Genomic DNA, 24840 nt, shown 5'->3' on the forward strand with positions numbered 1-24840 from the left:
GTCATAGATAGACATCGCGAGTGAGGGCCAATCCGGAAAGCTTGTACACAGGTGACGGACGCCAGAGTCCGTTTTCGTACCACGGTTTGCTGAACCAGGTATCCCTTACAGCTTCAGAATCTGCAGCCTTCCGTAACAACGAGTGCATGCTGAAGACTGTTAGAGTAACTAGGAAGTCGTCTCAAGCATAGGGCCCAAATTAACCACAGCAGGCCATTTACAGAAAGCTGCGCTGGTGATCGGGGTTGTTTTGATATCTCTGCTGTTTGTTCGGCTGTCCAACCCTGGTGTTTGGGCTAGTAAAGAGATCGTCATCGCGCGCCACAAAAGCTTATTCGAAGATCGCGTCTCGTGGGGCCGAAGGCTGCAAGTCCGAAGCGCGCTGCACAATACCTTATCCCTTCCTTCTCATCTGGACAGCGAGTATTAGACAATCGGTCAAGACGGAACAACTTTGACATGACCCAGTGGCTCATCTTGAGATTATCGTTCCCGTTCATGCAAGAAACGAATAGAGAGAAACTGCAGTACTCCGTAAATCCCGGACAGATCGACAGGACCAGCAGCGGGCCGGTGCCAAGCTTCTTCCATCCAGTCCACTCGTCCACTTTTCACGCTCGGTCCTCCTTCGATGTGCGAAACTCCGACGAACGCATCCCCAATCCGGTCAGCTCGCCAGGGTGGACTGGCAGGTAAGTCATGCAAGGCTTTCGAGAGCCTGGTCAGGTAAAACGGGCGCAGTCCCACTACTTCTCTCGTGTTGCTTCCTTCCTTTCTGCTACCTGTCCAAGTTGCTGGTCCTTAAACACCGTGCCTGCGCGTCGCTATCTTGTGGAGCCTGCCAGTCGCCGCCTTGTGGAAGCTAGAGCTAGCGGTCGCAATTTCCGGACTTTCAAACCATGGCTACGCCTTCGGCAGAGACGCCATCTTCGTCCTCCTCAGCCGGCTCGATTGATATAAAAGAGGACCTGGACTACAAGTCGGCGCCATGGACAGGATCACCCACGCTGGTGGAGGAAATGCTGGACCAGTTGCTCTGGAACGAGCCGTATAAGCTGGAGACGGAGGCGTATGTGCTGTCGGAGTACAAGTCACGACCACAACAAGTCGATGCGGAGAAAGGAATAGCACAGAAGGGCGCGCCGCCTGGAGGGCCGCTTGGGGGACCACCTGGAGGACCACCTGGAGGACCGCCTGGTGGCGGGCCTGGCGGACCTCCTGGATTACCTCCTTCGCATCCGATGCATCCCTCACAATTCCCTGATGGTGGACTGAAAGCATGGATGACAGTGCTGGGAGGGTTCTGTTGCTTGTAAGGGAGGAAAAGATCCCAATGCCCGGTGTATATATTGACATGGTCCCAGATTCTGCTCCTTTGGCTGGATCGGTGCCATTGGTGTATTCCAAGACTACTACATGATGCACACACTAAACTATCTACCGCCGAGTACGGTTGCATGGATACCTTCGTTACAAGCCTTCATGATGTTCTTCGGAGGACCGATCATAGGAAAATTCCTAGACAACTACGGACCTCGCTACGTTCTGCTCGTCGGCACCTTTCTCCACGTCTTTGGCCTGATGATGACCTCGCTCTCGATAGAGTACTATCAGTTTATCCTGGCCCAGGGCATCACATCCGCTATCGGCGCTTCTTGCATATTTTATCCGGCCATGTCAACCAGTATAACCTGGTTCCTCAAGAGAAGAGCGCTGGCCCTCGGCGTCGTGGCTGCCGGTTCATCCGTTGGAGGAGTAGTATTTCCTATTATGGTTGACCACCTTATCCGCCAGGTTGGCTTCCCTTGGGCTATGCGCGCTTGCGCGTTCCTGATCCTGGCACTCATGGTATGATCCTTTGCATCCAAGAATCTGACATGCACGAAAGGCTGACTGTCCGAACCAGGTTGTCGCGAACCTTACGGTCAGGTCCCGCATTCCACCTATGGCAAAGCCGTTCAACATTATGGACTTCGTTCGACCCTTCAAAGAGCTACCTCTCATTCTCCTCACCGTTGGTGCCTTCTTGTTCTTCATGGGTATGTTCTTGCCGATGAACTACCTCATCATCCAAGCGGTGCAGCAAGGGATGTCACAGCGTCTCGCCGCCTATCTCCTTCCCATTTTGAATGCTGTGAGGTAAAGCATCTTACCAATCTCCCTCTCGGCAAGGATATTGCTAACATAGAATCCCAGTCTCTTCGGCCGTATTATCCCAGGCTACATCGCCGACAAAATCGGCCGCTTCAACGTAATGATCGTGCTCTGCTACTTCACGGCCATCATTGTTCTCGCTCTGTGGATGCCCGCTACCTCCAATGCCGGTATCATCGTCTTCGCCGCCTGTTATGGTTTCGGCTCCGGAACCTTCGTGTCCATGATCCCCGCACTGATCGCGCAGATCACCCCCGATGTCCGACAAATCGGCGTGCGGACGGGGAGTGTTTTCGCCATCATTTCGATCGCGGCCCTGACAAGCAACCCAGTCGGCGGCGCGCTGTATGAGATTTGGGGAAACAAATTCACGGGTCTGCAGATCTTCTGCGGCATTACGCAGATTGCGGGATCGACTGCAATTCTGGCGGCGAGGATCGCGCTGAAGGGTGTCAAGATTAAGGTGAAGGTGTAGGAGCCGGCCTGAAGGTGTTTTTTAAATCGTTAACGGCTGCAATTTGTGGGCATACAGCATTGCGAACGGCGTTTTTGTGCAGATGGGATATGACGACTGTAATGTCTCGACCTTATTGCCGGAAAACTGGACAGGTTCATTGTCTTTAGTTGGTCTTGCCGCAAGTTGTATATATTCGGCATGAAAATTCTTGACATGACGATTCGTCACTCGTACATACAGACCAGCAGCACATACACGAACAAAGCGCGCAACAACTTTTTGGTCATCATCGCCCCTGCACTAACCTCCACCTCACTCATCGGGATCCCAACCATCCGTCCATTCCTCACGATCCCTTACATGCCGTCACTCCTCTCTCCCTTGCCCTGCTCCCACTCCCATCTACTGCTTGTCCGTCCTCTCCCCCAGCCCCTCCTTCCCCCCCTTAACGTCAGTCTCCCCGCCAAACCCTGTTTTCCGCTCCGGCTCCTGCTGGTTATCCGGCTGCTTGGCCGGGTGGTTGTCGCCGGACTTGTGCTCCTCCTTCGAGGCGCTGGACTGCGGGTCCGTGTTTGGCGTGTCGGCGGAGGGCGAGCGCGAGGGCGGGTTGTTTGAGTCCGGGTTCGGATCGCCGCGGTCTGCTGCTCGGCGAATAACGGAGGAAGTGAAGGGGCGAGAGGGGGTAAGGAAGACGCGGGGAGCGCGGCGGAGGAGGGTACGTGGGAGCATTGTGGTGGGTGAGGGGGGTCTATGAAGGGTGGTTACTTGTGATGGTCGAGTTGAAAGTGGACCCTGTCGTACGGACTCTGGAGAACTGACAATGGTGAATCTCGATTGCTGTTCTACTTGTACTGGCAATGCGCGGTTGGTTACAACATGACTTCACACGATGACGTTGCGGATCAGGCGCCGAGGCAGCTCTTGTATCCCGGCGGCGATCACTTTAATCGCTTCGCGTGGCGGAAACGGTCAACGCGCCTTGACGCGTCTTCTCCAGAAGAACCACAGAGAGCATCCCGCGTCAGATCAGACGGTATCGCTGAAACGGATTTGAATCATCACAATGGGCTCCAGACCAGACCTCAAGGTGGACGATGAGGTCGGCTTCATCAGGTTCTTCCGCGGCCTCCCCTCTCAAGGCGACGATACAGTCCGGCTGTTCGACCGAGGCGATTACTATACGGCTCACGGCGAAGATGCATTGTTTGTTGCGCGCACAGTATGTGTATAGGCTCCTTTCTCATAGATCCGGCTGACAGACACCTTTACAGGTATACCGCACCACATCCGTCCTCCGCCAGCTCGGCCGCGAACCCGGGCTCGACTCCGTCACCCTCTCCGTCACCGTCTTCCGCAACTTCCTCCGGGAAGCGCTCTTCAGGCAAGGCAAGCGCGTAGAGATATGGGAGACATCAGGCCGCATGAACTGGAAAGTCACGAAGCAAGCATCTCCGGGAAACCTGCAAGATATCGAGGACGAGCTGGGCGGACAGCTAGACTCGGCGCCCATTATCCTAGCTGTCAAGGTCTCCGCCAAAGCGTCTGAAGCACGGAACGTCGGCGTGTGTTTTGCAGATGCAAGCGTGCGGGAACTTGGTGTCAGCGAGTTTCTGGATAACGACCTGTACTCGAACTTCGAATCGCTGCTTATCCAGCTAGGCGTTAAGGAATGTCTGATCCAGGTCAACGCCTCCAAAAAAGATGCGGAACTCGCTAAGCTACGGAGTATCGCGGACAGTTGCGGTTGTGCCGTGTCAGAACGGTCTCAGGCAGATTTTGGTACACGAGATATAGAGCAGGACCTGACCCGGCTGCTACGGGATGAGCGTGCTGCAGGAACGCTGCCGCAGACCGACTTGAAACTGGCAATGGGTTCAGCGGCAGCTCTAATCAAGTACCTCGGCCTGATGTCTGATTCGTCAAATTTTGGGCAGTACCAGCTATATCAGCACGACCTGTCTCAGTATATGAAGCTTGATGCATCAGCACTCAAAGCGTTGAATCTCATGCCGGGACCGCGCGACGGATCGAAGAACATGAGCTTGTACGGCCTGCTCAATCACTGCAAAACACCTGTCGGAAGCCGGCTGCTAGCACAATGGCTCAAGCAGCCGCTGATGAACGTCGAGGAGATCGAGAAGAGGCAACAGCTTGTTGAAGCATTTGTCATGGACACTGAGCTGCGGCAGACTATGCAAGAGGAGCATTTGCGGTCAATACCAGACCTCTACCGCCTCGCGAAGAAGTTTCAGCGGAAAGTGGCCAACCTTGAGGACGTCGTAAGGGCGTACCAAGTAGCCATCCGCTTACCTGGGTTTCTTGGGACCCTTGAAGCTGTCATGGACGAGCAGTACAAAGACCCCCTCGATGCAGCGTATACTTCTAAAATACGGGAGTACTCCGACAGCCTAGCCAAGCTCCAAGAGATGGTTGAAACGACCGTCGACCTCGATGCGCTCGACAACCACGAATTCATCATCAAGCCCGAGTTCGATGAGTCTCTCCGCGTGATCCGCAAGCGCCTCGACAAGCTACGCCACGACATGAACGTCGAACACACGCGCGCCGGCCGCGACCTAAACCAAGATATTGACAAGAAGCTCTTTCTCGAAAATCACCGCGTGCACGGGTGGTGCTTCCGCCTCACGCGCAACGAGTCGAGCTGCATCCGCAACAAGTCTGGCTACAGCGAAATCTCCACCCAGAAAAACGGCGTCTACTTCACGACCTCCAGCCTTCAGGCCCTGCGCCGCGATTTCGACCAGCTCTCCTCAAGCTACAACCGCACGCAGTCCGGGCTCGTCGCCGAAGTCGTCGCCGTCGCATCCTCCTACGTACCCGTCCTTGAGAAACTCGCCGCCGTCCTCGCACACCTCGATGTCATTGTCGCCTTCGCCCACGTCGCTGTCCACGCGCCTACGGCGTACGTGCGGCCCACGATGCACCCGCGCGGCACAGGCGACACTATCCTCAAGGAAGCCCGCCACCCGTGCATGGAGATGCAAGATGACATCTCCTTCATCACCAACGACGTCGAACTTCGCCGCGACAGCTCCTCTTTCCTCATCATCACGGGCCCGAACATGGGCGGCAAGAGCACCTATATCCGGCAGATCGGCGTCATCGCGCTGATGGCGCAGGTCGGATGTTTCGTCCCATGCTCAGAAGCCGAATTGACGATCTTTGACTGCATCCTTGCGCGGGTGGGGGCGAGTGATAGCCAGCTCAAGGGCGTCAGTACGTTCATGGCTGAGATGCTCGAGACGGCGAATATCCTCAAGAGCGCAACGAGGGAGAGCTTGATTGTTATTGATGAGTTGGGGAGGGGGACGAGCACGTATGATGGGTTTGGGCTCGCGTGGGCGATCTCGGAACATATCGTCAAGGAGATTGGAGCGTGTGCGCTGTTTGCGACGCATTTCCATGAGTTGACGGCGCTGGCCGACAGGTATCCGCAGGTAAAGAATTTGCATGTGGTGGCGCACATTAGCGGCGAGGACGACGGCGCCAGCAGGAAGAAGGACAGGGAAGTCACGCTCCTGTACAGAGTTGAGCCGGGCGTCTGCGACCAGTCCTTTGGCATCCATGTTGCGGAGCTCGTCCGCTTCCCGCAGAAGGTCGTCAATATGGCGAAGAGGAAGGCGGATGAGCTGGAGGACTTCTCGGGGAAGCATGAGGAAGTGGGACCAGTGCAGGCGAGCAAGGAGGAGGTCGAGGAGGGCAGCGCGGCGCTGAAGGAGGTGTTAGTGAAGTGGAAGAAGGAGACAGAAGGCAAGGGGCTGAGTCGCGAGGAGCAGGCGGAGAGGATGAGGGAGTTGGTTAGGGCGGATGAGAGACTGTTGCGAAATCCGTTCTTCCAGAGCGTGAAGGCGCTGTAAAGATTTCGGGATGTCGAGGTTCTTGCAGGGCGTTTCGGTCGGGTAAAACAGGAGCTGGCGTTGGCTGCAGTCAACTGATAGGGTTCTGTCTTGAGGACATTTTAGATACCTTGTCGCTGTTACGCTAGCTTTGTGTAAGGAGCTTGTACAGAACCTTTCGTACTGTTCGATAGCACATTTCACTTTTCCGTTTCCTTCTCTCAAGATTGCCCACTAGGCACCTCGAAAGGCCCATACCCCGGCCTCGGAAACCTCGGCGCCCCGTCCTCCCCCCACCCAAACCTCTGCGCACGAATCGTCCTCGCCCGCCACCCCTCCCTCGGATCCCTCATCCCATGATAAACGATCCAATCCTCCGCCCCATCAGGACTCTTCACAAAGCTCGCATGGCCGACCCCATAAGCCCCCTCGAGCGCATTCTGGTAAAACACGCACCCCTCGCTGTTCTTGCGCCAGTCGGACGGGTTCATGGGATCGTCGCCTACGAGCTCGAGTTGGCCAAGGCAGTAGTTCCGGTTGTCAGAACGCGCGGCGCTGTAGATGAGGAATTGTTGGCCCGTGGCCTGATTGGTGAGTTGTTGGGGCCCCTCGTTGGAGGAGAGACGGTCGTTGAAGGGGCGGCCGTAGGGGGTTCTTTCCCAGGGGTTCGAAGGTACGCTGATGATCTGCCGCTCGGAGAAGTTGGAGGAGACGGTCCAGGGGTTGGACACTGGGTGGGGTGTTAGTGGGGCGAGCAAGATAGAAGGATGGCGGGAGGGACGGCAGACTCTTGGTGATGCATAGATTGGCGGGCCAGCCGTCATACTGGCGGTACCAGCAGCTGTAGATGTGGTACAGCCCCGTTGAGTGCTGGAAGTAGGTCCCGTCGATAGCGAATTGATCGAACGTGTTCAGCTGCGCTTTCATGGCGAAGGTCGCAGTCCAGGGGTCGCCGCTGTCGCCTTCAAGTACGTACATTCGATGGTGCACAGCAGGGCAGCTATACTCGCAGAACATGTCGACCTCAGGCGGCGGCTGGTCGTTGTTCGGGTCCGCAGTGAAGATAACGTACCAGGCATTGTTGATGTGGTGGAGTTCGGGCGCCCAGAGGTTCGTAGAGTAGTCTGTTTCCTCCGGCGGCTGGAACAGGAGACGGCGTTCGGCGGTGTTCCAATTACTACGTAGGTCAACATTGCAAGGAGAGCATCCGAGGATTGAAAGAAGCGTACGTGAGGACTTGGCTGCGAAGAAGTGTGATGTTGTCCGTTGTTGTGTAGGTAAGGTAGTACCATCCATCGTAACGGATTACCCAGCTACGCATACAGTCAAAGAAGCACAGAGAAAGAACGTTCGAGGAAGTCCTACGGATCAGCCCCTACTTCGTTTAAGATAGGGTTCGTATAAGTAGCTCCAGTGGTAGCATTGATTGTAGTCTGGCCAGTGACAATGTTCAGGAAGCTCGCGAAAAGCGGTAAAAGAAACGTCACAATCATCTTGCAGAGCACTCGAACCAAGGGAGAGAGAAGGGTATGTTCGGAGAAGCTATACTCGGATGTGAAGACTACCGGAGCGGACTGGAAGCTGGAGTATCTTCCTACAATATAACTCCTACCTGCGGGGCAATGCGGGGAAGACCAGCAGGTGACCCCTAGTTGTACCTGCCTATCCAACGTTACATCGCCGTCCGCTCTGTGTACTTCTAAGGCAGGATCGAATGCGATGCGAAATGCTGACATTGAATGCATGCGTGCCGGTGACATCGTCGGCGTCTGCGGCACCAGATCCGCCGACCAAAACTTCCACCACGCCCTCACCTCCCGCGCAGTCAACCCAGCATGAACAACGACCAGTTCCGCCGCCTCGTCTCCGACACCCCCCGACGACAAGATGGCGCAACGAGCACTCCCCAGCCCGGCGCAACTCCCGGCGGCCTGCTGGGCTCCCGGGCTCGCTCTAGCATACCGATGACACCGTCCGTTTAACTCTAAGGAATCTCTAAGATGTCTTCAAGCTAACATTCCCACAGGCGCACAGTTAAAGGCTCCTCCGGCATCGACTTCGCCCGCCAGCTCGCCGACCGCAACGCCGCCTCTCAACCAGCCAAGAAATTCAAATCCTCCGCGGCGCCGAAAGGCACGAAACTAGCCTCTGGATACCGGGATCGCACGCTCGAGCGTATCGAGGATGACGAGGACGACAAGGCAAAGCGCGTCAAGGCGCTCGAGGAGAGCATGAAGCTGGGCCAGATTGATAGGGCGACGTTTGAGGCGCTCAGGGATCAGATCACGGGCGGGGATGTGGGCGCGACGCATTTGGTCAAGGGGCTGGATTGGAAGCTGTTGGAGAGGGTGAGGAGGGGGGAGGATGTGCTTGGTGGTGGGGGGCCAGAAGCGAAAGGGAAGGAGGAAGGGCCGGATGTGGATGAGGAGTTTGAGAAACTGGAGGAGCGGGAGATCGCGCCTGTGGTGAAGGATAAGGCGGAAAAGAAGGGCGAGATGGCACCTCCGCCGCCTGTAGCTGGTATCAAGAGGAGCAGGGACGCGATTCTGGCCGAGCTTAAGGCGCAGCGGAAAGCCACTGCTGAGGCGAAGATGGCGGCGCAACCGCAGCTGGGAGCGAAGTTCCGACGGGTCGGAGAGAAGAGGGAGACTTCAAGGATTGAGCGGGACGAAAAGGGCAGGGAAGTGCTGATCACGGTAGACGCGGAGGGCAATGTCAAGAGGAAGATTCGGAAAGCAAAGACGGAAGACCCGCAAGTCCCGACAGGTCTGCTGATGCCGGACAAAGATGCTGTACCGCTGGGTATGGAGGTGCCAGAGATACCTGTGGCGCCTGTACAGGACGAAGATGACGATATTTTCGAGGGTGTCGGTACAGCTTACGATCCGCTGGCCGGCTTCGACGAAGATGACTCCGCATCAGAAGCCGAAGACGGCGAGGTTGACGCGCCTCCGGAGGACGAACCTCCACCACAACCGTCCAAAAAGGAAGAAGCATTTCCATCTCCATCAGAGTCTCCGTTCGCCTCTCCGCCTACAGACATGCCTCCCCCACCCATCCCCTCCAAACCCACCGCAGCTCCTCGCAACTACTTCGGCACCACCACGCCGTCCACCACCGAAGAAACCAAATACGACGTCTCAAAAGACCTGACCATTCTCGCAGCCCTCCAAAAAGCGCGCAAAATCGACACCGCCTCCTTCTCCACCGGCTCCGCCACTACCTCCCACGAAGAAACCGACGAAGAGCGCGAAGCCCGGCTCAAACGCCGTGCAGCCATGCTGGCGTCCTCGGACCGCGATCTCGAAGACATGGATCTGGGCTTCGGATCGTCAAGGTTTGGAGACGCCGAGGACGCGGAGGATGGTGGGAAGATCAAGCTGTCGAAATGGAAGGGGGCTGGTGCGGATGATGACGATGAGGATGGGGAGGGAGGGGAACGGGGCGGGAAGAAGAGAAAGCGGGGGGCGAAGAAGAGGAAGGGGGATAAGAATTCGGCTGCGGATGTGATGAAAGTGATTGAGAGCAGGAAGGAGGGAAGATAGGTTTAGCTGAGGTCGGGTACTACAGATAAAGATATTGCTCTCTGCCTGCTCGAGCATTGTACCACCTGTCGCTGTACTCTCTCACCGGATTCAGGGATTGCAGTCACGTTATGCTGCCAAACTCGCTCCCGGATGACTTCGGAGCACGCTCACTGCACATACATTTACACACCCGGTTTAATCCCCTTGTCATGATCTTGAACGGTTTCCAATGGTAGGTTGCCTTGATCTGGTAACACACCAAACATAAGAATCAGACCTTAACTGGGATAATCAAATAAGGTTGTCGGTCTGGGCCGGCTCAGATACCGGCGCTGTTAGTGGGCAAAGTTCGGTATGCTCGAAAACTACATGAGCGAAGCAAGTAAATTACAAGTCTTTCCGACCAGCGGAATGCGAGTACTTAGATCTATATTACAAGTATCAAGACAACCCAATCCCTTATATCAGTCCCTAAAATCATTGAAAACTTGGAAGGGCACTATGCTTTTCGAACAGCTGCAAAAAAACGGGACGGCTGAAAGACATGGATGATGAATAGGAGTTAAAAATACTAGCGCCAGCGTCTCCTACAGCAGTGAGAGAAAATTCATACGGAACTCCAACAGAATTTAGGCCTCGATAACATATTACAGCCCCTAATTGAAATACCCACTATCCTGCTTCCTAAGATGCCCAACATAACTCATCTCTACCCCCTCCATCGGCTCCCCCGGCAGACTCAAAGCCGAAGTACTCCTCATATCGCTACTGACTGGCGCAGCCCCGTTCCTAATGCTCGACTGTGGAATTGAGAAGTTCAACGTCGCGAGCTTCAGCGCCGATGTCCCGCTCTTCAATGGCGCGGTCAACAGCATATGTTTAGATTGCTCAAACAACGCGTCAGCGGCCGCTACGGGCGAAGTCATTGCAGTCGACGGAGATGACGGGGGTACGAAAGCGGGCTCTGGCACAGAGATGCTCGCGGTCTCCTCTGTTATGGGGTGCAGCGAGAGCGGGCTGGGAGCCAGGGTGCTTGCGCTCTTGCGGCGGTTGGCGGACGCGAGGAGCGCGCCCCAGAAGTCTGCCTTGTTGGCACCGGCTGACTTGGGCGTTGTTGGAGACGACTGAATCTGAGTAATGTTGTTCTTTGCGAGGATGGACTCGAAGCTGGTAGGCGGTTGGGACGCCGGCGCGGGCGGGAGCTCAGGCTGTGAGAATGTTTCTGAGGACGTAACGACGAGTGTCTGGATTTTAGGAGGCGTCTGGACGCCGAACTGCTTTCCCCAGCGGCACTCGCTGGGGTAGTCGCACTTGTTCCAGCAGTCCTTCTTCGTCGATCCGGATGGAGGCGGGGCACACTCGTCACTGCAGCAGCAGCTAGCGCCGCTGTCGCTCTCGTCGTCGCTGAAGCTTGATCCGCTGGTGAAGTCATCGAAGGCCTCCGACGCTGCATGTTCCTCCCTGCGCCATTCGCCCCAGACTTTCCAGCCGCTGTAGTCGAACTCAGATGCACAGGCCCGATGCTTCTTCACCCGCCGTTTGGGCGACACGCTCTTCCGCCAGGCCTTGATTGTCGTGGTGCCAGAGCAGAAGAAGTGTCCATCATCAAGGCATCGTCTGGTAGCGCCAATTGGGTAGGTCACGTGGCACATGTGACAGGTCCAGAGCCATTGCAGCGGGTTTGGAGGAGGTGAGCTGGTCAGATTGTATGTAGGCCGTCTGAATGCGGTGCCCGAAGCGGGTCTAGGCGCTGCTGGTGGTGGTGTGATGGGCAAGCGAGGAGAGAACGGCGATGGAGGTATCGCGAGGTTCGACGAGCGGAACGGAGCGGGTGTTATCTTCAAAGATGTACTGCGGGCCATGCTGAGTGATGCTAGTTTTCGCAATTAAGCTGATGCTGGTATCGTCCAAGATGCTTAGAGACTGAACGGAGCAGGTTTTCCGTTTGTTTGTAAATGAGCGTGTATACGAAGACCGGCTTCGTAAATATGGCGTTCTATGCGGAATATAGAGTACCAAGAAAGGAACCAGTCCCGCAAATATGCAATGCAAGTTTTGAATGAGAGAACAGCGAAGACATGGGAATGCAGCGGTCCGGTTGAAGTCATACCCCCACCACATGGCAATCTCGAGTCGCATCAAAGAAATGAGACAGCCACCGACTGTCGGGCAATCCGCTGACTGAGACTCCGATCATGTTCCTTGTTCTACCCATAATTCCTCTTTGTACTGGTAGCCGCAGTCTTTGTCTACAAGCGACATGAGTGCACTCGGGAGGAAATTCGGCGAGATATTCTTTGTTCGGGGCGCTCATACCAAGATGCGTGTATGTCGCTATCATAGCCTGCTGCAGAGACAATTTCACTGCCGTCAAGCTGCCGGTGTTGTCTGTGAATTCTCCAAGTATGCTTACTGGAGTACCGCTGGGTAAGGCTCTGACCGTGCTCCCGCAAGGGGAGCACTGATGAGATTGACAGAACACCTGACTATGGTTTGGAACGGCATTTTTCACACTGAGACGAGGTAGAACTGGAACAGATGCGGCAAGGCAGGAAAAGAAGCGTGTTTAAGGAAAGCGAGGAGATGGTGACCGCAACTCGAGCAGCACTTAAAAGGGCGTAGTACATGAGGGTTCAAGCTGCTCTTGTGCCGAAACTGGGGGATACTCTACCAAGCAGAGACTCGAGACATGCTTGACATATGAAAATGATACAACCTCTAAGGACTCAAAGGCCATTAAAGAAGCCGCTGTACGCAGGAGCGTTCGCAGAAGTGGCAAGAGTATGTTGCGCTTAACTGCAAGATATTTTAGCAGCCTAAATTACCACTCGAGTGTGCACAACATTCTGAAACCAACCACCACATGATAGAGTCAACGAATGCCACACGCACGTGACCGGAACTACAGCTGTTGGACTCTGAGGCACCGACTTCACTCAAAGTTCCAATAATCAAATCATTGTACCCACGAAGCAGCGTCCTTGCCAAACACGCCATGGCAAACATCGAGGACGAACCCGCCGAACCTCTTTTCCGCCCTTCGAAACGCCGGAAAGTGTTCCGCAAACGTCTACACGACGACGATACCGCAATCGCTCAAGCTCCGCCTACCTCGACCGCTAGTGTAATAACTGCAGAAGAGCGTGTTGTACCTGCAACAACGAAGATTGCAGAGACAAATGAGCAGGGTCCTGCGCGGGCGCCAGAAGCCGATCTCTCTGTCGCCGAGATCCTACGGCGGCGCAAACTGGGCAAAGCGCGAAGAGGAGGAATCGAGTTCTCCAATGCAGCGCAAGCGCAGCGCAGCATGTCAGAGACCCCTCAATCGTCAAACGCGCTCGTGGTAGTGGATCAAGAACGCTCTGTGCTGGACGTTGCCGCTGGTCGCTTTGCGCCGCAAACTGGGCAGAGAGCGGATGTCCTCGATAAGCACATGTGAGTGGCCCTCATTCTCGGGATGAAAGACATGCAGAGGCGGAGACTAATGGCGTAAGGATGGCTTATGTAGACTCCAAGATGACTGCACTACGTGAGGGAGCATCCGCTTCTCAATCATCGAGTCAAACCGCGAACTTGACCGATACCATTCGCCTCCCCAGCGGCGCGCCTGGACAGAAGCAGGCAGCGAGCCTTGGCAAGCTCCACGAGATCGACCTGGGCTCGGATGCTACAATGCGGAATATAGCGCGGACGGAGGCCGCTTTCAGGAAGCTGGAAACTGGTGATTTGGTTGAGGTTGAGGACATCGATACGAGCAAAAAGATCAGATTGGGTAGAGACGGGAAACCTTGGAGGGGTAGGAAGCGGAGGAACAGCGAGGACATCAAGCGGGATCAGCTGGTTGAGGAGGTTCTCAAAGAGAGCAGATGTGAGTTGCGGATGTTGCGCTGCTTCATTATCTAGGATCTAACGGGCGTCTCACAGTGGATCTGTACGACGAACCTGAAGCTTCGGTGTCGAACGGGGATAATCAAGCTGCAGATGATCTTATCGCAGAGCGATTCCGGCAGGAGTTCATGGAACAGATCCGGAATAATAATGTCAGACGCACGCAACCCAAGCCTCCCACCGCTGGCAAGGGGGAGGTCCAGGCTAGAGGTCCAAAGCTTGGTGGAAGCAGAAGTGCAAGAGCTGCAATGAGGGCACTGGAGGAGAAGGCGGCAAAAAAGAAGTGAAGAAGAGAGGAATACAGTGTTGGATCAGCCAGCACGGCTATGGCTTCGACGCACGTCCTCACATACAGGCTTCGCCGGCACGGGCACGATGGGTTGCTGACAGTCGGCTGCTTAGTCTTCGAGACTCTGGTAGTGGAGCGTCGGGAGAGCTTTGAATCCATCATCCTGAGCGTAGAGGATCATGGCACCGAATGGACGAAGACTGAGGGCGCACCGTCGTTCTGGGGTATCTTGATCGGATAGCGCAAGGAGAAAGAAGGGTCTTAATGAGGCTTTCATAGAGCATGGACAGCAAGGGAAGGATTTTCGAAGACTTGTAGAGCAGTAAGATGGTTCTCCAGGAGGGTCATCAAATGCTGTTTTCTCGCCGTCTGAGGTCTATATAATTGCTTCAACTGCCTTCTGCTGCTCCGCGATACCTCTTTGCGCAGTCTTCGTCCACCTACTCAGTTAAAACTACCATCAGTTGGGAGATAACTTTACGCAGCCCTCCTGCTGTGGCTTGACTACAACACATTTTTCAGCACATTCCCAATCGTCGTTTCGCATCTCACGGGCTTTCGCCAAGACAAGTTAAGCCTTACATCCTCGCGTGCCCCGGTCGTGCGTCCCACGAGGCTTACTTTACTCCGCCTTCTTGGCTGACGTCCATCACCAGCCTGGGTCGCAAGCTCCCCAGATATGTGCCAGCCTCCCGCCTCCCCCAGATAGCTGCCGTTGTGACATTGATATTCTAGCCGCTCCACCTCCCCTATTGCGCTCGCGATAAACCATAGAACTCTCTCGCATTGCTACCGCCTTCCCTCCAGCGCACCTCACGCGCCAGAATCCATCCGCCCTTGCGTGCAACTCTACCAGCCGCATTGCGTCCTAGCCTCGCCGACCGCAGAAAAACGCGACAATGGCAGAACACATCCGCATCCTCTCCCCCCGCGCGGGCGGCGGAGGCGGTGCCGCCGACCCAGCCGCCTACGTGCCTCCGCCGTCGATCGGGCACGAGATCGGGGTCATGTGTGGGGGGATCGCGGCGATGGTTATCGGTACGTCTCGCGCTTTGCGTTTGTTCATGCACCGCTGTCCTCAGCGGAAGGGGCTGATGTGGACGTGAGGTACTGACGGGGCCACTATAGGCGCGGCGCTGTTCTACCTTTGGTGGACCATGAATCTGAAGCGGGAGGCCAAGAAGGAAGAGGAGCGCGTTGAGGGGCTGAGGGCGAGGGGGCTGTTGAAGGAGGAGAAGTATTGAGGAGTTCTGCTGCTGGTTGGAGGATAGATGCGAGACGCGAGGAAGAAAATAGGGAGGGGCTTGTGGCCTGGCAGAGGCTTAGAGCGACTGGGCCGGGAATTTTTTTTTGGGGTGGAATGAAATGAGGTGAAAGGGATATCGCAAAACATCACGGAAGCCATCCCAAAGGATCGGAGTTGGGCGGCGTTTGTGAAGGTGGACTCTGCAGGTCATCCTGAGTCAGGTCGGGTATATGACTTGTTGGTATTTCTTGCACGTAGTCGACAGGTATTCTACGAACAAAGCTTTTTGGGACTAGTCATACAAGTAAAGCGGTGCGAGATCCCCAAGTTGAAGTCCTAGTCCTAGTGGGATGCGCTGGTTCCTAGGGATCCCTTTCCCAAGGCTGGATACCTATAACCAGCTGCGAAACGCCGGGGATGGACTTCCAACCCAATTTATACATTCCCCGTAAATCCTGTGTTATGTTCCTCTTATCTCGGCTACTCTTCCTCTCTTCCTCTAGCAATCTCCTGCGTCATCTTACCGGTCCCCTACTCTTCCCAGCCCCTTTTACACAATCCCGTAAACCCTCTTGGCGATAAAATAGCTCGTCAGCCCAAAAATGAGCAAGCCGCCTGTGATGCCCGAGAACCACCACAGGCTGTCGACATTCTGGCCCGGCACCAGGACGTTCATGCCCCACATGCCGGTAACGATGTTCATGGGCAGGACGATGGTGCCCAAGACGGTTAGTTTGCCGAGCACGTCGGCGGTCTGCTCCTGGCGCTCGTTCATGCGGATGTTGATTTGGGCCAGGTAATTGGAGTGGGCGCGGCTTAGAAGACTGGTGGAGGTGATTGTCAGCACCTGGATAACGACGTACCATGTGAGACGCGATCGACGGGGAGGAAAGGCAATACTCACTTCTCGTAATGACTCAAATTCGCCGTCATCGTGACAATGTGATCCTGGATATCTCCCAAATACAGCCCGATCTCGCTCCTAGGCGCAACCTCCCACTGCTCATTGCACCTCTTCGCGAAACCCTTGATCACGTCCGCTTTGTTGCCCAGCAGCCGGTACAGACTCATCACCTTCTTGCGGCACTCGCCTACCCGGCGCAGCATGTCGCCGCCGGAATCACCGCCCGATGCGTCCCCTGCCTCGGACTGCTTCTCGTATTCGAGTTCCTTGGCCTTGGCCATCTTCTTGGCCGCGTTATCGGAATTATCTTCCGGAGAGTGCAGGCCAAGGATCGCGTCGTCGATTTCGTCGACTTCATCCTCGATGCGCTCGATGAGCGGCGCGTAGACGTCCGTGATGTCGTCGATGATGGCATACGAGATCCAGTCGCTGCTCAGGATCAGGTAGTCGCTGAGCTGCCGGATGCGCCGTCGGACGTTGGCGGGATGGGGCGTCATGCTGAAGTGGAAGCTTATTACGCCCTCGCCGAAGACGACGACGTACATGTTTACCGGATCGAGGAAGTTCTCTGAGTTGGTGTCTTGCTCGAAGGTGCGGTAGTTGACGAAGTAGTAGTTCTTGAACAGCTCGACCTTCTCGCGCGCTTCTTGCATCATTATGTCTTCGGCTGTTAGGGCGTGGATACCAAACGCCTTGGAGATTACACGCATCTCGGCATCAGTGGGTGAGAGTACGTCAAGCCAGAAGACAGGGCGTGGGCCATAGCGCTTCTGTCCTTGCCCCTTTGGAGTGCGAGATCCCCCAGGGCTATTGGAGCCTGTTTGTTCGCCTGACGACGGATGATGCTGCGGCTTGTGATCACGCATACTAATCATAGAGGGTTGTCGGGATGCACTGCCAGATGCACCATTGTTGGATGTATCAGTCTTGCGATCTGATGGAGGCATGTGGTGTTGTGTGGGCTGTGGGTGTGACTCGTCTTCCTCCTCAGACGAGCTCTCGTCCTCAAGCAGAGGAGGATCCGGCAAGAAAAGGTCTCGGAACGTCTGCCCTGGTTGTACTAGCTCCGAGATGGTCTGACTGTGAATCGTGCTCTCGAATTCCTCGTTAAAATACGTGAACCTGTAGGGAGCATCGTCGTCCTCACGATGCCAGAGTCTCTTCTGTGGGCGCAAGCGTCCGCCGACCATCAACGGCTCGCTGACCTTCCTTGCTCGGAGACCTTCCATCGTCCGTTCTTTCTTCTCCTGGCGAGCGTAGTCGTCCAGCACCGACAGTTCGGGCCACCTTCTGCGCCTGCTGTGGCGGGATCTTCGACGGGGTTCCTCGTGCATTTCATCGTCATCGTGGGCTGTCTCGGACATGACATCTTGAGGAAAGCACACGTCGTCTTCGGCACTCATGGTCATGCGCCTCCTCATATCGTCCGGTTTGCTCTTGGGCGATGCTTCGCTGCCATCTCCGTCGATATCAATGAGCGCATCTCCTGACAACAGCCGTGATCCACGGCTTTCGCGGGACGTTTCCCGCTCCAAGTCTCCCATGAGCATGACGTCTTCATAAGGCATCTCCGCCCCCATTCTTGGACTAACAGGAACTGATGGCGGGTTGTTGACATCGTATTCGGGAAAGCTTTCTCTGGGAGGTTCTGGCGGGTCAAGGATAGTCCTCTTGTCCCGACTACGATGCGAGTGACTGGAGCCGGTCGATCTGCGGCGGGGGCGCTGGCCACCGCTCGACGGGCCAAGAAAGCCTCCATATCCTCTGTTTCGAGACGTGGGACTGTTTTGTTGAGAAGGTGGGATGAGCGGTGTGCGGTCGTCGGTGTTGCCCTCCTCTTCGCTTTCACGATCGGACGACTTCTGTATCTTTGACAGCTTCGACCTACTTGCACCGAAGACGTTCGATTGACGATGCTTGTACTGCTGACCGCCCGGGGGCTGGAAGGGGCCTGGATGAATGCTCTGTCGTCGGGCTTGAAGAGTGCTGTGGTTACTACCCCGACACGCAGTTTATGTCAGCCCAGTTTGCAAAGCCACTGTTGGAGGCTTCGCATCCGATAACCTACCGATGATCCAGCAGAGCCTCGCTTTCGAGACTGGTATTACTGCGGTTCGCCTGCCCTAGCCTGTAGAAGCTTTGGCGGTGGTCACTCGGCTGTCGAGCCTCCACCAAGCTCGGCCTGCCCTCTTCTACGTCGCCGTTGTCCGTCTGATCCTCCGAGGGAGCTGCAAAGGACTGGCGGCGGTTGCGACGGTGTTTCTTTCCGGCTCTGTGCTTCTTCTTCTTGGGCTTGTCAGCATCTTGAGAGCCTTGCGCAGGGTCGTCGTTCGCCGGTGACGATTGCGCAAAGCGAGCTTGGGCGGGATTGGAGCTCTGGGTAGAGGACTCCCCTCTGCGGCCAGTAATCGAAGCCATTGAGCAACGTCGAGCGCCAGACGTGCGTCGTGAACAGGAGCAAAGCTCCCTAGGTAGTTGCAAGGTGAGGAGAATTAGCGAGGAGTTGAAGTGGAGGTGACGGATGCGGCTCGCGTGGTGGGATTCGCGGCATGAAGCTTCATGATTCGATGGTAGCGAAAGAAGTCCGGTGGGGCGCGGGCTCGACCAGTCTCCCGGCGGCCAAGGCACGAGGGGTAAGTTGAATCTTCAGTCCCCACACCAGAAATACATACATGCAACAGAGAGTTTGTTAGGCGTGCTGAGGCGCAGAAGAGCACGACGAGCGGTCGCTTCCGTCGGTACCTGAGCTCTCCCTCGATTGTGGCGTAACGGGGCACAACGGTGGTGCATGACGGAGCATGCAGCGAGGTGGTTCGGGGAGGCTGCTCGCGTGAGCTCTGGAGATCATAGGGCTGCATCTTTGACTGCACTGGGCCGCTCTCCGTTGATCTTTGACGTTCGACGGTGCAGACATTGTTCCGGCGAAGGATCGAGAGACAAAAGATTGAGCAGCCGGCGGATGTACTTGCTGCCGTTGATATACTTACCAGGAAGGATATCTACCATATACAACGCCGCACTTGACCTGACCCAAACGTCCCTTACACGCCTGCCATGCAACCAGTCCTGAACGGCCCAGTGAACACCTACATGAACGCCCCCCCACCCCTATCAGACCTACTCTCATCGTATTTATCCCTCATCACCTCATCGCGGTGGTCGTCGTCAGTATCGTCATCACTATCCACCCTTCTCGCACCCCTCATCGGCTCAAAAGCCGTCGGTTGCGGCAGCGGTGCGTCCCTCCCAGCACCCACCGTCCCCATCGCCGGCGGACTCGCCACCCTCGTCCCCCCCACCCCCATAACCTGCCAGTCCTCTTCCGTATCCGACGACTCCGGCGGAGAGCTATACTCCGGCAGCGTCAACAGATTCTGCGAATCCCCCTTCACAAGCCCCAGCCTCTCCTCCTCCGTCGCCCGATCCGGCGGCGCGTGTTCCTTCCCGCTCTTCCGGCTCGTGAAGCTCAGCGCGCCCCGCGACACGGGCCGGCCAGCGCTGCTCTCGGCGCCATCGGACGCCTCCCGCTTGTGCGACCGGCTGAAGACGTTCTGGAAGCTGAACTGCCGCTTCGCGGTATGTGGCGGTGGCCTGGGTGGGCCGAGTCGGTCGCGTGACCTAGGCCGGTCGGCGTCGTCGGCGACGGAGGGGTCCCAGTGGATTGCGGAGGGGGAGTGGTAGGCTGTGTCTTCTGGTGTGTGGTGTAGGAGGCCGGGGGGCAGGCCGTAGACGTGAGGCGCGGGACTTGAGGTTCCGTCCAGAGAGGAGGCCGGGGGGCTGCTGGCTTTGGAAACGTGGAGGCTGCTGAGTGGCATGGGTGGAGGGGGGGATTGAGGCGCTTGCTGCTGGCGGCGTCTGCGGTGGCTGAGGCGCGTAAAGAAGCCGGGGTGGATGTCGTCGGATACTGTGGATTGGGTGTCGTCGTCTGGAAACTCGGACATGCCCAGCGGTGGATGGAGAGTCTTCCGGCGCTGTAGGGGCGCTTGCCCAGGTTCGAGTACGGTCTTGCGTCGGCGCAGGCCATCAAACTCGACCTGCTCGTTTTCACCAATAGGCGCCATGCGTTCTTCGTGGATCCGCTTAGCGTCTTCTGCCTCCTTCCTTTGCCTCATGTTTGACATGGAACGAAGCAAGGCACCCCCTGCACGTATCGAGTCCGCTTTAGGCTCATACTCTGGCTCCTTCTGTTCCGCGACAGTCCTGACTTGATCGAGATCACCCTTAAAGACTGCGGCATCAGGTACGTCCTTTGCTGACTTCGACAGCTGTAGTAGGATCACTCCAGCGCAAATCTGCAGAAAGCCCATGATAACGGTAGAAATGGTCGCCGGGGTGCCCTTGAAACCACGAAAGAGGATCGCCGAAGTCACGATCGTGGAGGTGGTGAAGAAGACGTAGTATGTCGGAGTGACAAGCGCCGCGTTGAACAGGTTGAGCGCTTTGTTGAGGTAGATAACCTCTGTCAGTAGTGTAGCAATGACGAATACTAGAAGTAAGTATAGGAACCACTGATTGAATTGCGGCTCGCCCCCTATTTGCGTAACGATTGCCGCACCTAGGCCTTGCGTCGCTACTACGCTCAAGCCGCCGATGAGACTGCAGATACTGAGGTAGACCAGCATGCTCTTCTTGCCATATCTAGGGCCAGCCCAAAGAGCAAGGAAGATGCAAGCAACGATAACGATCCCCGCATAGCTGAGGAAGCCCGGAGAAAGCACGAGCTTTTTCATGTCCTGGATCTTGCTGACTGCCGACTGCTCAGGGGCATTAATCACAATGACGACAGATCCAATGATACAGTTGAAGCAGCCAACCTTGCCGACAAAGCTGAGGCGCTCCTTTAGGAAGATGGCTGAGAGGATAGTGGTGACGACGACCGACAAGGCCCCAAGCGGCGTGACCAGGATGGCGTCCACGAAGGCATACGCCACGAAGTTGCACACCTCTCCAATAATCATCAGGGTCATGCCACCCCACCACCAGCCGTTCTTAAGATATCCGTAGCCTTCTCCTGCCTCCTCGTGGTATTTGACGTTGGCGTTGAGCAGCCCCACCTTCTTCATGACGAAGGAGACTCCTATGAACAGTCCAGAGAGAATGGCCAGTATCAACCCCACCACTTTGTATACAGGAGGTCTTTCGTTGCTTTGCGAGGCACCGGTCTCCGTGGAGTTCGCGGCCTGGCGTGCGAGAAGCCCGTGGGTGAGGACGAGGAGCTCTCCTGCGCCGTCCATCGTGGGCCAAATAGCGGCGATCGGGCGGTCTAATCTTCTTGTCTAGTGACAGCGAGCGGTTGGTTCAAGCCAAGCCAACCAAGGTTCGCGAGGAAATGATATATATAGAGAAGCGAAAGGGGGGACAGCGGTTATCCGAGTCTTGATCGTAGCGGCGGCATCAGGCCAGCATAGGATCGTTCGGGGGTGGGCAAGACAGTGTGGTGCGCCGGCTCTACAAAGGCGACTGGGGTTGCGCAAAGCTGAAGCGAGCGGCTGAGGTTGCGTGGATATCCCAAGCGCAAGGGCAGGTCTGTACGCGCGGCTGTAGCGCGATGAGGAGTCCACCCAAGAAGAAATGGCCGTAGAGTGAGAAGCGTGGCGGTATCAAAGGTGTGCCCTGCGCTTATCCAACTTTGCAGCAACGCGTTTCCAGATTGTTATTCCGGTCTAACGTCAGGGTCCGGGGGTTTTGGTGCTGGCGGGCGTGCGGGCGTGGCGGCTTCTCGCCCGTGGAGCGGCGATTTTGATAGCGGGGGGAGATTTGCTGACACTGCGGTTGGGCGATACGGCTCCACGTCAGGTTTGTTCAAGAGGTGATTTTAGGTATCTGAATCCAGGAGCGGCGAGAAACAGCAGGAGATCGTTTGAGATCTTGGTGGACCTCGATCTGCAACGAAGATTAGCCGTTTCGCTTGAGCTTCAACCCATCTCCTACGGCAACCACAAAATCGCCATGGCTTTCCGCAGAATACCATGAACCCCATCACAAACGGCGACGACCAGCATAACCATGGTGTGTACAGAGCAAGCTCCGTCGCCGAAATCCAGGCTACGCTCGCCCACCTCGGCCGCCAGGAAGCCTCCGTATCAGCCCGCCTCGATGCCCTCATAGCCTCCCAGAAAGACCTTTCGCGCCAACTCGGCCGCCTTGACCTATTGCGTGCGAGCCTAGGGTCACAGGTCGTCAACGCCCGGAATATCAGCAGTGTAACGCTCTCGGATGCTGCCTCGACGGCGAACCGCATCTCCAGTGCCGTGAAGCGTCTGGACAGCGAACAGTCAAACGTCAAGGCAACCCTGGAAGTGGTGGAGCAGGTGGCGGAGCTCAAAGCATGCGTCTTAGGCGTCCATGAATCCATGGGAGCCCACCAGGACTGGGAGACTGCCGCCGGGTACCTCAGTCGAGCTTCGAAAATCCCCGCCGAAGTCATAGATGGCAGCTTTGCGGAAGAGATTGTGCCTACCGCCGAAATCCCCGACCCTCCCAGGGTGACGTTGAATGCTGCTGCCGAGTCCCTCTGCGCTCTTTTCCTACGAGAATTCGAGAGAGCTGCCAAGGATGGCGACGGCGGCAGGGTTACCCGCTTCTTCAAGCTCTTCCCCCTGATCGGCCGGACAGACGTGGGTCTTGACGCCTATGGACGTTATGTGTGTCAAGGCGTGGCCTCAAGAGCGAGGACGAACCTCAACTCAGGTGCTGGCCGTAAAGATGGCTTCTTCTACGCCAATGCTCTGACGAAGTTATTCGAACACATCGCCCAGATCGTGGATAGCCACCAGCCTTTGGTCGAACAGCACTACGGGAACGGCACCATGACAAGAGTCATTGAGCGGCTCCAAAATGAGGCAGATGTGCAGGGTGGCATCATTTTAGACACGTGGCAGGACGAGCGTGTCATTGAAAGGAAGCTTACTGATATAAGATCTTACGCCTTCTCCTTCCTCGTGCAGAGCTTCTTACCTGCTCAGAAGCCATCTGCAGGCACTCCGAGGTCAGGCTCGCCTGTCAAAAGAGACGGTGCCACCGCTGGGCGTTCGAGCGAGGATGAAGGCGTTGATATGAAGGAAGTTGACGGCTTACTGGGGGAAGCTGCTGTTATGCTTGGGCGATGGGCCTTGTATGGCAGATTCATCGCTTCCAAAGCTGTCAGTATGCATCACTCTGGCTCTTGTCACTCTACTAATGCGGTGTAAGAAACCCAATGTGGAATCAGCTGAGAGCACTGTGCTGTCTATGCCTCAGTTTCTGGCAAATAGCAATCTCTCCAAGAAGATCGCTAAGGCGCTCGTCGAGCCGTTCAACGTCATGACGACTTTCTTCTTCCGGCGCTCCGTCGAAAAAGCCTTCCAGCTTGATGAAGCCCCCTCCGACCTGACCCTCAATCCGAACAAGCCTCTTGGGGCGAATCCCCCGTTCATTACTTCCGCAGTCGACGATGTAATGTACATTGTAAACCAGATCCTGCAGCGCTCCCTCGCAACCTCTCAGCGCGCGGTGATCTCCAACGTACTCCCAACCATCTCCCGCGTTTTGAGCTCCGACTTCATCGGGATGATCCAGCGCAAGATGCGCGACGAGAGCTATCCCAAGGCCGCCATCCAAGGCTCTTTACCGCCCGAAAACCTCGTCCTGGCTTTCTTGGTCTTGTTAAACAACCTCGACGTCGCGACCGACTATATCAAGCGTATCGTCTCCTCTCAGCTGGGTGCCTCGGCCATCTCGACCGACGCCCCAGAGAGCAACGCGCCAAACTCCCCGCTACAAGACCTCTTCCCTTTCGCCCACGATGCCGTATTCGTCGAAGGCCAGCTCAAAGCGCTGGATGCAGCTTTCACCGCCAAGACAAGCGAGCTCATCAACGACGGCATCCAGGTGCTCTTCCACCAGGTAATGAAGCCGCGCATCCGGCCCATCCTAACCGAAGCCTTCCGCGACGTCGAATACAACATCGAAGCCGACGAGCTCGCCGCTGGTAACATAGGCGACGGCGACGACGAGGACGGCCAGGGCGTTCCCGACGGTCTCGTCAAGGCGCGCTTCGATCGCGGATGGGGCGCGCTGACCCGCCCGATCAGGCGGATACTGACGGAGCGGAACTTCGACAGGCTGATGCAGGTCTCGACGGCGTACCTGGGCAAGGCGCTCGAGAAGAGGATATGGGGGTGTTATGGACGGGTTAATGAGTTAGGAGCGGTGAGGTTGGAGAGGGATGTCGCGGGCATTGTGGCGAGTGCGGTCGCGGGGGGGAAGTATGGGCTTAGGGACGCGTTTGCGAGGTGTGTGCAGTTGACGCTAGTGATGAACATGGAAGAGGATGAGTGGGAGGAGCTAAAGGCGGAGGAGGGGGGTAGGGGTGGCATGGCGTGGGTGCTTGAGAGGATGGAGCGGGAGAGAGCGAGGGGGATTGTGAGGGACAAGGTGTAGTGGGTGCAATGGATAGTCTAGTATCGGGAGAGCAGCGATAGAACTATGGCGAGCGCATGGATACGCACTTTGACACCCGGCGTTTGCTTCGGGACGG

General features: G+C 56.3%; 11 protein-coding genes across 11 annotated transcripts; 6 read left to right on the plus strand and 5 right to left on the minus strand.

The window, feature by feature from the left end:
• Positions 1-899: 899 nt before the first annotated feature.
• Positions 900-2629, plus strand: W97_04786 (uncharacterized protein; the record flags this gene model as incomplete). Its single annotated transcript, XM_007782675.1, has 4 exons — positions 900-1312; positions 1365-1848; positions 1907-2139; positions 2197-2629. The coding sequence occupies 4 exons, from the start codon at positions 900-902 to the stop codon at positions 2627-2629; spliced, it is 1563 nt and encodes a 520-aa protein (XP_007780865.1).
• Positions 2630-3013: 384 nt separating this feature from the next.
• Positions 3014-3340, minus strand: W97_04787 (uncharacterized protein; the record flags this gene model as incomplete). The annotated part of the gene is made up of 1 exon (XM_007782676.1): positions 3014-3340. One exon carries the CDS (start codon positions 3338-3340, stop codon positions 3014-3016), a length of 327 nt encoding a protein of 108 aa, XP_007780866.1.
• Positions 3341-3674: 334 nt separating this feature from the next.
• On the plus strand, positions 3675-6489 carry W97_04788 (DNA mismatch repair protein msh-2; the record flags this gene model as incomplete). Its single annotated transcript, XM_007782677.1, has 2 exons — positions 3675-3830; positions 3883-6489. The coding sequence occupies 2 exons, from the start codon at positions 3675-3677 to the stop codon at positions 6487-6489; spliced, it is 2763 nt and encodes a 920-aa protein (XP_007780867.1).
• Positions 6490-6689: 200 nt separating this feature from the next.
• Positions 6690-7789, minus strand: W97_04789 (uncharacterized protein; the record flags this gene model as incomplete). Its single annotated transcript, XM_007782678.1, has 3 exons — positions 6690-7198; positions 7257-7645; positions 7698-7789. The coding sequence occupies 3 exons, from the start codon at positions 7787-7789 to the stop codon at positions 6690-6692; spliced, it is 990 nt and encodes a 329-aa protein (XP_007780868.1).
• A 514-nt stretch (positions 7790-8303) lies between these two features.
• W97_04790 (uncharacterized protein) lies at positions 8304-10013 on the plus strand (the record flags this gene model as incomplete). Its single annotated transcript, XM_007782679.1, has 2 exons — positions 8304-8440; positions 8495-10013. The coding sequence occupies 2 exons, from the start codon at positions 8304-8306 to the stop codon at positions 10011-10013; spliced, it is 1656 nt and encodes a 551-aa protein (XP_007780869.1).
• A 638-nt stretch (positions 10014-10651) lies between these two features.
• W97_04791 (uncharacterized protein) lies at positions 10652-11857 on the minus strand (the record flags this gene model as incomplete). The annotated part of the gene is made up of 1 exon (XM_007782680.1): positions 10652-11857. The coding sequence occupies one exon, from the start codon at positions 11855-11857 to the stop codon at positions 10652-10654; it is 1206 nt and encodes a 401-aa protein (XP_007780870.1).
• A 1133-nt stretch (positions 11858-12990) lies between these two features.
• Positions 12991-14170, plus strand: W97_04792 (uncharacterized protein; the record flags this gene model as incomplete). The annotated part of the gene is made up of 3 exons (XM_007782681.1): positions 12991-13430; positions 13490-13863; positions 13920-14170. 3 exons carry the CDS (start codon positions 12991-12993, stop codon positions 14168-14170), a joined length of 1065 nt encoding a protein of 354 aa, XP_007780871.1.
• Positions 14171-15071: 901 nt separating this feature from the next.
• Positions 15072-15416, plus strand: W97_04793 (uncharacterized protein; the record flags this gene model as incomplete). Its single annotated transcript, XM_007782682.1, has 2 exons — positions 15072-15210; positions 15301-15416. 2 exons carry the CDS (start codon positions 15072-15074, stop codon positions 15414-15416), a joined length of 255 nt encoding a protein of 84 aa, XP_007780872.1.
• Positions 15417-15968: 552 nt separating this feature from the next.
• Positions 15969-18740, minus strand: W97_04794 (uncharacterized protein; the record flags this gene model as incomplete). The annotated part of the gene is made up of 3 exons (XM_007782683.1): positions 15969-16242; positions 16323-18317; positions 18391-18740. The coding sequence occupies 3 exons, from the start codon at positions 18738-18740 to the stop codon at positions 15969-15971; spliced, it is 2619 nt and encodes an 872-aa protein (XP_007780873.1).
• A 668-nt stretch (positions 18741-19408) lies between these two features.
• W97_04795 (uncharacterized protein) lies at positions 19409-21556 on the minus strand (the record flags this gene model as incomplete). Its single annotated transcript, XM_007782684.1, has 1 exon — positions 19409-21556. One exon carries the CDS (start codon positions 21554-21556, stop codon positions 19409-19411), a length of 2148 nt encoding a protein of 715 aa, XP_007780874.1.
• A 735-nt stretch (positions 21557-22291) lies between these two features.
• On the plus strand, positions 22292-24743 carry W97_04796 (uncharacterized protein; the record flags this gene model as incomplete). The annotated part of the gene is made up of 2 exons (XM_007782685.1): positions 22292-23468; positions 23533-24743. 2 exons carry the CDS (start codon positions 22292-22294, stop codon positions 24741-24743), a joined length of 2388 nt encoding a protein of 795 aa, XP_007780875.1.
• Positions 24744-24840: the final 97 nt, after the last annotated feature.

This window comes from Coniosporium apollinis (assembly GCF_000281105.1).
Source record: "Coniosporium apollinis CBS 100218 chromosome Unknown supercont1.21, whole genome shotgun sequence".
In the NCBI taxonomy this organism is placed as follows: domain Eukaryota; kingdom Fungi; phylum Ascomycota; class Dothideomycetes; genus Coniosporium; species Coniosporium apollinis.